The following is a 15548-nucleotide window of genomic DNA, read 5'->3' as shown; positions in this document are numbered from 1 at the left end:
TGTAGAAAAATTAAGCCAAAAATTGAAACCAGGAACACGTGGAAGGACAGAGGGTTGATTATACATAGGGAGGCTAGGGACTTCCCTGGGGGTCCAGTGGTTAAGAGTCTGCGTTCCAAGGCAGGGGACATGGGTTCAATTCCTGGTTAGGAAACTAAGATTCCACATGCCACAGAGCAACTAAGCCTGAGCGTCACAAGTAAGACTTGATGTAGGCAAGTAACTAGTAAATAGAGAGGCTAGGAGAGCTCTCTTCAGAGAGTGGCATTACACAAAGCATCGCAGTCCACGCTGACCTCGAGGGTCAAGACCCCCCTTCTGGGACACTGCAGCAAACGCAGGGAGACGAGTCTAAGTAACACGTAAACAGAATCCAAAAGCAAACAGCACACCAATCTTGCTTGTGTTAAGAAAGTGAACCAGATCTGAACTCCTCTGGCTACCCTGAGATGCTTCCATGCTGCTTTAACTAGCTGCATTTCTTTCGAAGTACAATTCTATTTACCACTAGAAAATAAAAAGTTTCCAAACCCAATCCAAGGTTGGGGTATTTAAAATACTACCTATATACTGGAATCTTCCTCATCATTTTGGAAATGTCCTACCTGAATCTCCATTTGCCGCCTCCCTGGCTTCTCTCCTAATTTCAATGTACTTCTTCTTTCTTTCCATAGGAACCTATCAGGCAAAAACAAACAATTTAAAACTTTTTAGACTTGGGGTCACATATTTTCTATTTTTGCAGCAATCTGACAAAAATCACTTATTCACTTTAAGCAAAACTAACTAAAACACCCATAAGATTGACCCCAAGAGCCCAGGAGGGGTGCTCCTCCGGCCCTGGGACTTGGCAGGTGGTGTCCCTCCAGCCTCAGGCCTGGTCAGGAGCCTCAGGCCCTCGTCTGCACAGCTGCGACGGACCACAGAGCTCCCAGCTGCTCCCAGACACTCACAGGTAACACACAGAGCATCTGAGCACCCAAAAGACTAGTGTGATTATGCGATGTCTTAGTTCTCTGAAGACAGGCCTAGAAAACAGTCCTAGCTTTATTCCAAAAGGGCACAGGGCATAAAGGCAGGGAGCAACCACTTACCTGAACTTGTGAGCCACCGAGCCACACTAGGACGGAGTGGAGGTTGGTTGTGCGGGACAGAATGCCAGCCTCCCCTTGCACTTATTCTGCCCATCCACTGCCCTGGGCTGTGAAAGGCTGCAGCACCCCAGCGTCCGCTGAGCTCGGCAGAGACTGAGCTTGGCTCTTGGCCACAGTGTCCTCCCCATCACCCTACTTCTGCTCCCAGTGCCCAGGATTGGGTGAGCCTCCACCAGTGCCCAACATTGCATGGCGCAGACCTCAACTCACTGACCAAAGCAGCTTACTCAGAAGACCACTCGGGGGATGTGTGCTAACAGCTCCTTTTACTGGCATTTTCTCTCCTTTACAAGTTAAGGGAAAACGTGAGTTAGGGCCAGCCTTTTATAGCTGCCTGAGATTATCCCTGAGGTCGAACTGTAAGAAACAGTTTATAGTTCACAGTGGACCTGAGTTTACAGTTCACAGTGGACCTGAATGGAGGGCAGTTAGTGTTCAGCGCTGTGTACGCTTTTCCCTACAAGCCTTGGTAAGTGTTTTTACCTTGGAAACACCATGACCAGCCTCACTTACCTCCACTTCTATGGGAAACGTGTAGCAGCGCTTCAGGTCTATCAGATTTTCAAAAATGAGCAAGTTCTGTAAATGCAAAGGGTCCTATGATGATGCCCCAGTGGCGGAGAGGCCTGTTGCTGATGTCACTACAGCAACTGCTGTCCGCATCCGCGCCCGGTTCTGGGAGGCCCCCCACCCTACCCCGCCTGGCCCCGCAGGACCCAGCAGCACCCCAACCCCACCCCGCAGGACCCAGGCAGCACAGCCAGCGGTCTGGAGGGGCCTACCTTCTCCGGTTTCTCACTGAAAAGGAAGCCCTGGTAAAACCTGAGCTCCGTGAAGACGCAGCGGACAAGGGCAATGGCGCAGGTATAGGCGGCACAGTGGTACAGCCGCCGGCGCTCCAGCAGCTGGGCCTCCCCAGCCATGTTCTCCGAGAAGGCATCATGGCACAGCCTGTGGGAGGCCGGGTGAGGGTCAGTCCCTCCAGGGGAGACCAGCTCCAGTCCACAGAGTGGGACCTGCCCTGCACACCCGTGCCCACACCTGGGCTGTACCTCACAGGTAGCTGGGGTGGAGGGCCCAGCCTGAGGAGCAGGAGGGGCTCCAAGAGGCCAGGTCTGAATGACTGAGTCCAAGGTCTGTGCGAGGGCGTGGAGGGTGGGTGGCAGTGGTGACAGAGGTGCCAAGAACACCCAGGAGCCCGGTCTTGGCCCTGCCCACAGCGGCCAGCCCGTTAGCACACTGCCAACAGAACACAGCTGCCCTTCCATCTACACTGCTCCCAGCTGCTCCGCACAGCCTGCAGTTGGAAGGGATCACTGGCCAGCCCTTGATGGGCAAACTGTACCAGCCCAAGCCACGGGACCACACGCTCTGCCCTGCCACGCCCCCTCCAGTTACAGGAAACCCCCAGCCATAGGACCCCCCAGCTACAGGACGGGGTCCCTCTGAAGGGCTGCAGGCTGAGGAGCAAACAATCAGGTTCCAGTAATACACAAATGGTCACTGTGACCACAGGGCAGCGAGACTTGTCACCAGGAGGCCTGTGCGGCTCCACCCGGCAAGCCCAACGTTTCCCAGCCGCTGGCTCCAGGAGACCAGCAACACGAACCCGGCAGCCCCGGGGGGTGTGCTCAGGGGTTGGATTCAGAAGGAAAAACACGGCCCTCAAGACCTTCACTGATGCCAACGCCTGGGGGTGACATCACCCCCAAGGCACACACTTGAGGCAGGGTCTTGTGGGTGGAGGAGACTCTGCAGAGTGAGACGCTACACTCCTGTGTTCAGCACAAAGACAGGAGCCGCAGAGAAAGCTGGCTGCAGAGACGACACACCTGACTATCCCATGCCTTACAGAACCACTGCTTAGAAATGCAGACTGCTCCTTCAGTTTCAAATGAGAGAGAAAATAAGATACACTCAATCCTGCCTTACTATAAATCATACACTGAAAACATATTGAGCTGTTAAGGGAGAAGAAATGGTAGAAAAACAGTAAGAAAAAAAGCTGTACTCTTTACAGATAATGTGTACTGGATAAAACACGCTACCCAATAACATGTTGAATTAACTCCATCCAAGTACTCTGTAGGGACTTCCCTGGTGGCTCAGTGGGAAAGAATCTGCCTGCCATGCCACGCAGGAGACCTAAGTTTGATCCCTGGGTTGGGAAGATCCCCTGGAGAAGGAAACAGCAATCCACTCCAGTATTCCTGCCTGGAGAGTCCCATGGACAGAGGCACCACCACCACCACATAGTTTGTACACAGGAAAACTACTAAAATTCAGTCTTTAAGCATGTATTCATATTATACACATACGTAAAAATACAATCTAAAGTTAAGGAAAACCTTACTTAATCAATGTCTTTGTAAGTTCATTTCCTTCTGTGACGCTTGAGCCGTGGAACACCTGGTTAATTTTAGATTCCTTGGAGTGGACATCATCTTTCAGAAGACGAGAGTACATCACCTCTAACATCTTGTAATATCCCATCTTCTTGGTGATTTGAGTGTCAAAGGCAGATTCATTCAGCTAAAAACATATAACAAATGATTATCTTTGGTCCTATCAAACACGGAAAATATTTTATTGAATAAATCAACTTTAATACTCAATGTTTCCTGGTGGCCCAGACAGTAAGGAATCTGCCTGTGATGCAGGAGACCCAGGTTCAATCCCTGGGTCAGGAATATTCCCTGCAGAAGGGAATGGCAACGCTTCCAGTTTTCTTGCCTGGAGAATCCCACGGACAGAGGAGCCTGGCAGGCTATACAGTCTGTGGGGTCACAAAGAGTAGGCCAGGACTGAGTGAATCTCTGTCAATACTCAATGCCCTTTAAATTGAAAATAATTTTAACAAAGATGTTAAACCACTTCAGTAAGAAACAGCCCAGGGGCTAAAACATGAACGTAAGTACTGATGTGTGGCAGCAAATACTTCAGCTCAGTGAAACTCATTTGGGACTTCTGGACTCCAAAACAACAAGAGATTTCTGTTGTTCTAGGCCACTGAGGTTATAGTAATTTATTACAGCAGGTTAGGGAAACTAATATATATTTCGGTACCAAGAGTAGGGGGGCTACTTCAAAATGAAAAAAATACGTAAGTGGCCTTGGAATTGAACAGGGAAGAGAGGAGGAAAAAAATTTCACCGTGCATGACAGAAAATGTCTATATTGCCTTGTAGAGACTGTTGTTAGGAATGTCAGCACTGAAGGCACTGATGGTGAGCGTCCAAAAGGAAATGGAGGGCAAGCCAGTGGCAGCAAAAGCAATGAATGCTGTCTCAGGGAATGGCCGTCGTCACAAACCTGCTTTTGGTAGAAATACGGACGTTAAAAGTAATCAGGGGTGAGGTCTCAGAATGAAGTAGGTAACAGTTTTTAGAAACTGGAGCAAAGAGGATCCGTGCTGGATGGTGGGAGAAAACTGAGCTGAAGAAAGTTCAGAGGTTGTGCAGAAAGCAGAGAAAGTAGGCTGTGCCCTTGAATATGGAGCTGAAAGGATTTCTAAGTAAATTTGCTGGAGATAAGCCTGGCTTCTTCTTTGCTGCTCATAATAAAATGTGAGTGTGAGAAATTAGACAGAAGTGTTAAGCAAAAAGAACCAGAACTTGATGATGTGGGAAATTCTCAGCCCATCCAGCTTGTAGAAGACACTGCCATGAGGAGATCCATGGTGAGGGAAGTCGATTGGAGAAGACCACAGGTGCAGCCAGGGAAAGAAGCCTGTGCTCACTGCTGCCCTCAGCCTGCACCCCCTGACCCCCGCAAGACCCAGGACCAGGGAGAGGCCATGGCCGGAATCTCCAAGATGGGCAGGAGACGGACAAAAGGTTTCTGAGAAGCTCAGACCAGTCTGAACTGAAGGGGAAGGAGACAAGATGAAATGAAAAAATGGATGCTGTATTCCCCAAATGCTACAGGCAAGAAACAGAAAACTGCTCAGCTGAAAACAAAAGGTAACCTTCAAGGAAAAAGGAGATGACTCCAAGGACAGAGTCTTTGGCCCAGAGCACAGAACATCAGGCCACAGAGCACTGTTCTCAGGTCTTGAAAGCTAATGGATTTGCCTGGCTGAATTTCCAAACGGCTATGGAAACAAACTCCTTCCTTCCATTGTCTCCTGTTTGGAACTGGAATGTCTGTAATGATCGCCCTATGCCTGTCCCACCACTGTATTTTGGAAGCAAATAATGTGTTTTCTAGCTTCAGAGGTCCACAAACGGAGAGGGTGTGGCCTCAGAATGCACCATTCTGAGAACCCCACCCATACCGATTTAGATGAGGAGGTCTGGGACTTGGTGTTAACAATCTTTAGGTGAGCTTTTGGACACAGAAGTTGATGTTATAATGGGTTTAGACCTGGAATGAGATAAACGTATTTTGCAAGTAGAAACACTTGGCACAGGTGGACTGTGTGAGGCTGAATTAAAGACCTGAAAAGACACCCACATTCCAATGCCTGGAACCTGGGTCTGTCACCTTGCATGCGAGAAGGGATGAGACAGAGGAAATGAAACAAAGAATTCTGAGGGTATCCAAGAGGGTCCTAAATGCACTCCTGTTTACAGGAGAGAGGCAGAGAGAGACACCTCACAGAACCGAGGAGGCCAGAAGCAGCCCGAGTGTTCACTGACAGAGGAATGGATAAAGAGGTGGTACACACGCCAACACAGAGCATATTACTCAGCCATAAAAAGAGTGAAACATGCCATCTGCAGCATGGACGGACCTACAGATTATCACACTAGGGAAGTAAGTCACACAAATATCATATGGCATCATTCATAACCGGAATCTAAACTATGAGACTGTCAACTTAGAAAACAGAAATAGATTCAAAGACATAGAGCACAGACTTCTGGTTACTAAAGGGTGAAGAGGGGAAGGAGATAAATTAGGAGTTTGGGATTAACACACACATAACTATACATAAAACAGATAAACAAAGACCCATTGTATAGCACAGGAACTATTTTCAGTATCTTGTAATAACCTCTAATTGGAAAGAATCAAATAAAGAAAGAAAGAATGATTGGAGAGAATGGAATTGTAGCATGTATATTATCATAAGTGACCAGTCCAGGTTCGACGCATAAATTTTCCTCTGCTCATTTCTTTGCATTTGTGCTTTTTTAATAAAATTCTTTTTTAGATATAAAAAAAAAAAAAAAGAAAAAAAAAAAAGAAATAGACACATATATGTATTCAGTTCAGTCGCTCAGTCGTGTCTGATTCTCCGTGACCCCATGAATCACAGCACACCAGGCCTCCCTGTCCATCACCAACTCCTGGAGTTCACTCAAACTCATGTCCACAGAGTCGGTGATGCCATCCAGCCATCTCATTCTCTGTCGTCCCCGTCTCCTCCCACCCCCAACCTTTCCTAGCATCAGAGTCTTTTCCAGTGAGTCAACTCGTCGCATGAGGTGGCCAAAGTATTGCAATTTCAGCTTTAGCATCAGTCCTTCCAATGAACACCCAGGACTGATCTCCTTTAGAATGGACTGGTTGGATCTCCTTGCAGTCCAAGGGACTCTCAAGAGTCTTCTCCAACACCACAGTTCAAAAGCATCAATTCTTCGGCGATCAGTTTTCTTCACAGTCCAACTCTCATATCCATACGTGACCACAGGAAAAACCATAGCCTTCACTAGACGGACCTTGGTTGGCAAAGTAATGTTTCTGCTTTTTAATATACTATCAAGGTTGGTCATAACTTTCCTTCCAAGGAGTAAGTGTCTTTTAATTTCATGGCTGCAATCAGCATCTGCAGTGATTTTGGAGCCCAAAAAAATAAAGTCTGACACTGTTTCCACTATTTTTCCATCTATTTCCCATGAAGTGATGGGACCAGATGCCATGATCTTTGTTTTCTGAACGTTGAGCTTCAAGCCAACCTTTTCACTCTCCTCTTTCACTTTCATCAAGAGGCTTTTGAGTTCCTCTTCACTTTCTGCCATAAGGGTGGTATCATCTGCATATCTAAGGTTATTGATATTTCTCCCGGCAATCTTGATTCCAGCTTGTGCTTCTTCCAGCCCAGCGTTCCTCATGATGTACTCTGCATATAAGTTAAATAAGCAGGGTGACAATATACAGCCTTGACGTACTCCTTTTCCTATTTGGAACCAGTCTGTTGTTCCATGTCCAGTTCTGACTGTTGCTTCCTGACCTGCATACAGGTTTCTCAAGAGGCAGGTCAGGTGGTCTTGGATTCCAATCTCTTTCAGAATGTTCCACAGTTTATTGTGATCCACACAGTCAAAGGCTTTGGCATAGTCAATGAAGCAGAAATAGATGGTTTTCTGGAACTCTCTTGCTTTCTCCATGATCCAGCTGATGTTGGCAATTTGATCTCTGGTGCATCTGCCTTTTCTAAAACCTGCTTGAACATCTGGGAGTTCACGGTTCACATACTGCTGAAGCCTGGCTTGGAGAATTTTGAGCATGACTTTACTAGCGTGTGAGATGAGTGCAATTGTGCGGTAGTTTGAGCATTCTTTGGCATTGCCTTTCTTTGGGATTGGAATGAAGACTGACCTTTTCCAGTCAGGTTGGTGCAAAAGTAACTGGGGTTTTGCACTGTTGAACTCTGCCATTTGATATTGGAATACATTCTTAATTTGGTTACATTATATATCATTACATCATTTTAATGCACATTTCTCACTAAGATTTTTGGTAATGACTTATAGCTGTATAATTTATATTTATATGGAAATGATGTTAGACAAAAAGCAAATTCGAGTGATTTTTCTTATTCAAGTTCAAAATGAGTCATAAAGCAGAGGAGACAACTTACAACATGAACAACGCATTTGGCCCAGAAACTACTAATGAATGTACAGTGCGGTGATGGTTTAAGAAGTTTTGCAAAGGAGATGAGAGCCTTGCAGATAAGGAGTGAAGTACCCAGACATTGGATGTTGACAACGACCAATTGAGAGCCATCACTGAAGCTGATCCTCTTACAACTATACAAGAAGTTGTCGAAGAACTCACTGTCAACCATTCTATGGTTGTTCAGTATGTGAAGCAAACTGTAAAGGTGAAAAAGCTTGGTTGTTTTGAAGAGTCATCTCTTATTCTATGCGACAACAGTGAACGATTTCTTGATCAGACTGTGACATGCAACAAAAAGTGTACTGCATACGGCAACCAGCAATGACCAGCTCACTGGATGGATGGAGAAGCAGCTCCAAAGCACTTCCCAAAGCCAAATTTGCACCAAAAAAAGGTCACAGTCATCGTTTGGTGGTCTGCTACCTGTCTGATCCACTACAGCTTTCTGAATCCCAGCAAAACCATTACAACTGAGAAGTATGCTTAGCAAATTGATGAGATGCACTGAAAACTGCAATGCCTGCAGCAGGCACTGGTCAACAGAAAGGGCTCAATTCTTCTCCACAACAATGCCTGATGGCACACTGCACAACCAATGCTTCAAAAGGTGAATGATTTAGGCTATGAAGTTTTGCCTAATCTGCCAGATTCTCCTGACCTCTCGCCGACTGACTACCACTTCATCGAGCATCTCAACAACTTTTTGCAAGGAAAATGCTTCCACAGCCAGCAGGAGACAGAAAATGCTTCCCAAGAACTCACTGAGTCCCAAGGCACAGATTTTTATGCTACAAGAATAAACAAATTTATTTCTCGTAGGCAAAAATGTGCTGACTGTAACTGTAATGGTTCCGTGATTAATAAAGATGTATTTGAGCCTAGTTATAATGTTTTAAAATTCACAGCCCAAAACTGCAATTACATTTGCACCAGCTTAATATAACAAACACTTTGCTTTATACCTGAAATGAACACAACATCGTAAATCAACTATGTATCAATTAATAAAAAGAAAAAATAGTGGATTTTTTTTTAAAAAGAGGAAGAGAAGAAGGAGGGGGTCAAGTGACCAAGACTTGGAGGGAGGAGGGCTGTGGCCATGAGCCGAGGGAGGCTAGGCCCAGAGGCTGGTGGAGAGACACGTGTTCTCCTTGGAGCCTCTAGAGCAAGTACAGCCCCAGGAAGCGGATGTCTGACTTCTGATCTCAGAACCATGATAGAAAGCCCTGTGGGTCTAAGCCACACTCCCAGTCATTTGTTACAGACGTCTCCAGAAACTAACGCAGATGCCGAGTGCCCAAAGGCTGAGATCAGAGCATGGAGGGGACGCTTCTTGAGTTGCTGACACCCTGGCTGAATACACAGCAGTTTCTAGTGACCCTGACCAAGGAGGGCTGTAGTCTCTTACTAACATTCAACTTAGTAACAGACTATGATACCTTTGTAAACCTGGACTTCAATACATCGATAGCCTCCACCACAGTTCTGCTGAAGAAGTCCCTCAGAGCAGCCAGGCCGCAGTGCCGCAGCAGAGAGAGAAGGGCCCGGTCCACTACCGCCTGGCGGGTGGCGCTGGGAAGCAGGTCGTCCCTGCTGAACTTCCGGTACACGCTTTCCAGAAGGCCCAACTGCGTGGCACATGAACTCCTAAGAACAAAGGAAAATTACATGCACATGCCAGATTTAAACGAATACACCACGAGGGCCCACTATGCTACAAGTAAAGGCTAATGATTATGAATAAGAAAACTAAAGATTATGTATATAAACCCATGAAATACAAGAAGCTGAGCTATTACTCTAGTCGCTGTGCCATTAATCTAGTCGCTGTGCCATTACTCTAGTCGTTGAGCTATTACTCTAGTCGCTGTGCCATTACTCTAGTCGCCGAGCTATTACTCTAGTCGCCGTGCCATTACTCTAGCCGCCGAGCTATTACTCTAGTTGCCGTGCCATTACTCTAGTCGCCGAGCGATTACTCTAGTCGCCGTGCCATTACTCTAGTCGTGGAGCTATTACTCTAGTCGCCGTGCCATTACTCTAGTCGCGGAGCTATTACTCTAGTCGCTGTGTCATTACTCTAGTCGCCGAGCTATTACTCTAGTCGCCGTGCCATTACTCTAGTCGCTGTGCCATTACTCTAGTCTCTGTGCCATTACTCTAGTCGCTGTGCCATTACTCTAGTCGCTGTGCCATTACTCTAGTCGTTGTGCCACTACTCTAGTCGTTGAGCTAGTACTCTAGTTGCTGTGCCATTACTCTAGTCTCTGAGCCACTACTCTAGTCGCTTTGACATTACTCTAGTCGCTGAGCTATTACTCTAGTCATTTAGCTAGTACTCTAGTCGCCGAGCCATTACTCTAGTCGTTGAGCCATTACTCTAGTCGCCGTGCCATTACTCTAGTCATTGAGCCATTACTCTAGTCGCCGTGCCATTACTCTAGTCGTTGAGCTATTACTCTAGTCGCCGTGCCATTACTCTAGTTGCTGTGCCATTACTCTAGTCTCTGAGCTATTACTCTAGTCGCTGTGCCACTACTCTAGTCGCTGAGCCACTACTCTAGTCGCTGAGCCATTACTCTAGTCGCCGTGGCATTACTCTAGTCATTGAGCTATTACTCTAGTCGCTGTGCCATTACTCTAGTCGTTGAGCTATTACTCTAGTCACTGTGTCATTACTCTAGTCACCGAGCTATTACTCTAGTCATTGAGCTAGTACTCTAGTCGCTGTGCCAATACTCTAGTCGCTGTGCCAATACTCTAGTCGTTGAGCTAGTACTCTAGTCGCTGTGCCATTACTCTAGTCGCTGTGCCATTACTCTAGTCGCTGTGTCATTACTCTAGTCACTGAGCTAGTACTCTAGTCGCTGAGCCATTACTCTAGTCGCTGTGCCACTACTCTAGTCATTGAGCTAGTACTCTAGTCGTTGAGCTAGTACTCTAGTCGCTGTGCCATTACTCTAGTCTCTGAGCTATTACTCGAGTCGCTGTGCCATTACTCTAGTCGCTGTGCCATTACTCTAGTCGCTGAGCCACTACTCTAGTTGCTTTGACATTACTCTAGTCGCTGTGCCATTACTCTAGTCGCTGAGCTATTACTCTAGTCGCTGTGCCATTACTCTAGTCGCTGAGCCATTACTCTAGTCGCTGTGCCATTACTCTAGTTGCTAAGTTACCACTCTAATCACTGAGGCTATTACTCTAGTCACTGTGCCATTACTCTAGTTGCTGAGCTACTAACTCTCAACAGCAAAAGGGTGACACAGAGCCCAGCAGCAGGGGCTGCGTCCACACACTGCAACACTTCCACACCGTGAATAATTATTGTTCTATTGGTTTCTTGTGATCTTCAGGATTTTCTACCTTGGGCCATCTGTGAGGAAATACAGTTCTACTTCTTTCTTTCCACTTTGACTGTCTTTTATTTCTTTTGCCTGACTGACTGCAATGGCTGGAACCTCCAGTACTACATCGAGTAGAAAAGAACAGACATCCTTAACTTGTTCCCAAACTCAGGAAGAAAACATCCAGCCTTTCACTGTATTTTGTTGGCTGTTGCTTTTTCTTAGATGACCTTTTGCCACTTTTATCATAAATGAGTAAATGAGTGTTGGATTTTGTCAAAAATTTAACTGCATCTACTGATAAAAGGCACTCACTGGTTTCTGCACAGCAATAATAACCGCCCACAGAAATAAAACATTTAGGGTTCCTGGGATCACAAACTAGGAGTGACTTACTTTCTGGCAATCTTCCTGAAAGTAGACTGAAATAATTCTTCCAGGACATGCTGCTGTTCCCGACACAGAATTTCTGTCATCAACTCCATCAACATAGGACTCTGGGATAACTCCAATGCATCCAGAAACTAGGAAAGAAACACACACCAACGGTGACGATGATGATAATTGTGTTGGACTGATTTTTGACAGTTCAAATAAGAAAGAGAAAATTATAAGTTTCACAAAGATTAACAAATGCCAATATATGTCATTTTTGTGGCTACAGTTAACGCCTGGCATATAGTGTTCACAAAATACTTGAGTTTTGATTCCCTCAGAGTTTCACAGACAGTTTTCCTCTGACCATGTTTAGGGTCCTCTCTTCCCTTCCACGAGGCCGCTCCTGGGCTCCAGCCCCTAGGGTGCGAGTGTCCCCTCACACCAGCCTCGCCACACAGCACACACTCCAGGCTGTGGGTCCAGCGTTCTCACCTCATATCCCACCTTCCACCTCCATGTCCTTCTGCTCTCTCTACACTTCAGGAGACAGCTGCAATCTTAGCTGCTGTTTGGTGAAGGTTTTCTAATTCTGCCCTCGTGTAACTAATTTCCAAGAGCCCTCGCTTGTTCTGTCTCAACATGGCACCGTCTCTAGTCTCTGAAGTTCCTCTGAACGGTCTCTTTGATGTTGTCTTGACTTGTTGACTCTGTTCCCTCTCAGTTCCTGTCGTTTTACATCTTTTTAGACCAGAAGCTTTCTGCAAACGTTCCATGATTATTTGCACTTGCACCTACAGTAAGAGAAAGGTACTACAGATCTACTCAGAACCTTTGTGGACTCAACAACAAGTTGCTGGCAGATCGTGGGGGAGCAGGAAACTCAGATGGTACTGGTGCAATGGTGCTACTGACCACTGATGACTTCTGAATCGCAGAAAGAATACACCATCCAACAGAGAAATGAGGCGGCAACCACTGCGACCGGCTAGCACATGAGGTCGCTCACAAGGCCTACTCAGGTGGGGCTGTTGCCAGAAAGGTGAGCCTGAATATCATGGCCACGCCTGCAGCCTGAATTCTAGTTTAGAGAAAATGCAGAGGGGGAGGGAAACAAAAAAGCAGACAAAGGGGGCCAGCCTCCAAGAACATGCTCTGCTTTCTTCCAAAACCCAACATCACAGAGAAACAAAAGGGATGAAGGGGAAGCAGTTACAGATGTAAAGACACCAGAGACACGACAGTTTAAAGCAACTGCTAATTAGATCCTGATTTGAAACATCCAGCCAAACACGAGGACATCAGAAGTGTGACCGCAGATGACGGAACACAGGGTCTGAGGGCAGTGTGAACTTTCCTGCATCTGGTATCAGCCTGGCACCTCCTGCTCAGGACGCACTGTTGAAGCATCCGGGGGTGAAGCTCCAGGACGTGTGCAGCTAACTCGCAGAGGTTTCAGCCAAACACACACATCCCGCATGCACACACACAAAGCAAGTATGACAAAAAGTTAACAGCTGAATACAGGAGACGGTTATATGGATGCTTCTCAAACAACCACTACTCAAACTTCAGAAGTTGTACCATATACATAATATTCTGTTTCTAAGCCTTTTGGGGTATTATTCTTCAAAAGTTACACATCATGCATAAAATATTGCACAATATTTATATGCATAAAATACCTCACAATTTTTAAGGTGGAAAAGAAAGAGAAGTCGTTCAGTCGTGTCCAACTCTTTGTGACCCCATGAACTATAGCCTACCAGGCTCCTCTGTCCATGGGATTTTCAAGGCAAGAGTACTGGAGTGGATTGCCATTTCCTTCTCCAGGGGATCTTCCAAACCCAGGGATCGAACCCGGGTCTCCCGCATTATAGGCAGATGCTTTTACCATATGAGCCACCAGGGAAGTCTGAGAAACAATTAGTTATAGAGGATTCAGATACGCTTCTGCATCCGCAGACACCCAGCTTTCAAAATGAATTCAACAGAATCCTTAAAATTAGAACATTCTCTCAATATTCACTTACGTCTCCCCAAGAAATGTTAACAGGAAACAAGCAGTGTTTTACCTTTGGTTGCTACTACTGAAAACTAACCTTTTTCATACAATCCACATAGTTACTGTAGCGCAGAGTCCCTGGGGGAAACTCTCCAGACTTCATGGGGAAATGAGAGACGATGAGCTTCTCAAGAACGTGTCTGAGCTCCTGCAGCCGGTCCCCTGTGAGGCTGGAGAAGAAGGGGAGCAGTGCCACGGCCTGGCCCTGCGGAGCAAGCACAAGCGTGAGACCAGCTGCAGGCCCCACGGACAAGGGCAGTGACTGCTCTCTACAGATGGAGCCAGGGGGTTCAATGACCACTGCAGGACACCAACCCCATGGTGGGATGTGCCCCGCATCCAGGCTTCCACTCTCGTCCCGGTGGCCAAGTCAGGGCCACCCGACAGCATGGGACAGGGCAGCACGAGTCTGTGTGATTTCTCCTCCTACAAGCAGAGCTGCTACTAGGAACCTGCTGCCCAAGTTCTTGAGGAAAGACTACTGTGGACAGCCTACAGGGTGAATGCAGAGCTGACTCTCCTCCACCAGGGCCCCAGAGATCCCAAGGAGGACCTTCCTCCCTGGGCGGGACATCAGTTCCCAGACCCCCTCCTGCTGAGAAATGTGAGACCTGACTAAGCACATGAAGCAGAAAATCCCAAAGAAACATCCTCGTGATCCAGGAGCAAGACACTTTCATGAGGCTACACTTTACTGGAGTAAAATCTAACTGTTAAAGGACTCTAAAATTACAGTCTATGAAGTTCTGGACCCAAGTTACTGAGATGCTTTAGATTCTTAATTAGTAGAAATATGACTGATGGCTACAAAAACCAGTGACAGGAACCCAGTGGTTCTCTGTGCTGCTCCCTCTGCTTTTGAGAATGCCTGAAATTTTCCATAAAATAAAATGAAAAAAAAAAAAAAAACAATAGAAAATATCACAAATAGACAAAAATATAAAACAAGAAACAAATGGAGACCATAATCTGAAAAAAAATCTTTTTAACCTCTTACCTTTAAATGTAGATCCAATTTTGGATCACCAAGTAGACTCACAAATGTTGTAAAAACTTCCAGGAAGGCACTGTGATTTGTATTAAAGGACACCGATGAATCGATCTAACAGAGGGAAAATAAACTCAGATTTCTACACTGTGCCCCCAATTTCCTATACTACATTTTCTACTTTCTAAATTTCAGAAACGATCTATAAATTTGTTCTTGGGCTTCAAAAGGATGTCAACAATTTCTGTTCTGAAATATTTAAAAACTATCCTCTAAGACAGTGCACATAAAGGCACACTGAGAAGATAAAGCATAAGAAGAAACGATGAGAATAAAAGACAATAAAGTAAAAAACAGAAAAACATAAGATGTAAGTGAATTGGAAATTAGTCAAACTAATGAGGTTTTTCAAGAAACCTCCATCAAACTTTCAAAGACACAAGCAAAGGGCACAATTACATTTTCAAGGTCTCTCAAAATACCTGCAGAATTTTTGCCAGTAAGGTGAGCACCGCAGTTTTGCTGTCAGGGGTGGCGTCCCCGGCCCACCACGGGCCGCAGCACCCCCAGCTCTGCAGGACGGTGCTGACCAGTTTCAGGCCTTGGTGCCTCTGGCTGGCTCGGTCCCGGAAGCTCTGATCCAACAGACCGTTCAGGATGGCGCTCACCTGGAACAGTGCAGGCAAAGGAAGGGAAACTTACCATCCAGGCCGACAGACGGGCAACAGAATTTACTGTCATTCAAAGCTCTGCCCGGAAAATGAAGACGCTAT

At 46.2% G+C, this 15548-nt stretch overlaps 1 protein-coding gene across 3 annotated transcripts in view; it reads right to left on the bottom strand.

The window, feature by feature from the left end:
* PRKDC (protein kinase, DNA-activated, catalytic subunit) overlaps window positions 1-15548 on the bottom strand; it is a 126983-nt gene that overhangs the window by 58404 nt on the left and 53031 nt on the right. For all 3 annotated transcript variants that reach the window (XM_055432726.2, XM_055432724.2, XM_055432725.2), the window contains exons 37-45: window positions 15258-15443; window positions 14785-14889; window positions 13825-13992; window positions 11744-11871; window positions 9443-9650; window positions 3508-3686; window positions 1937-2105; window positions 1668-1733; window positions 606-678 (exon numbers count right to left, since the gene is read on the bottom strand). In XM_055432726.2, the coding sequence (XP_055288701.2) occupies window positions 606-678; window positions 1668-1733; window positions 1937-2105; window positions 3508-3686; window positions 9443-9650; window positions 11744-11871; window positions 13825-13992; window positions 14785-14889; window positions 15258-15443 (1282 nt within the window). The remainder of the gene's footprint in view (window positions 1-605; window positions 679-1667; window positions 1734-1936; window positions 2106-3507; window positions 3687-9442; window positions 9651-11743; window positions 11872-13824; window positions 13993-14784; window positions 14890-15257; window positions 15444-15548) is intronic.

Source organism: Moschus berezovskii, chromosome 16 (assembly GCF_049115385.1).
Source record: "Moschus berezovskii isolate FMDL1 chromosome 16, NW_MosBer_1.0, whole genome shotgun sequence".
In the NCBI taxonomy this organism is placed as follows: Eukaryota; Metazoa; Chordata; class Mammalia; order Artiodactyla; family Moschidae; genus Moschus; species Moschus berezovskii.
This window is presented reverse-complemented; position numbering and strand designations above follow the sequence as displayed.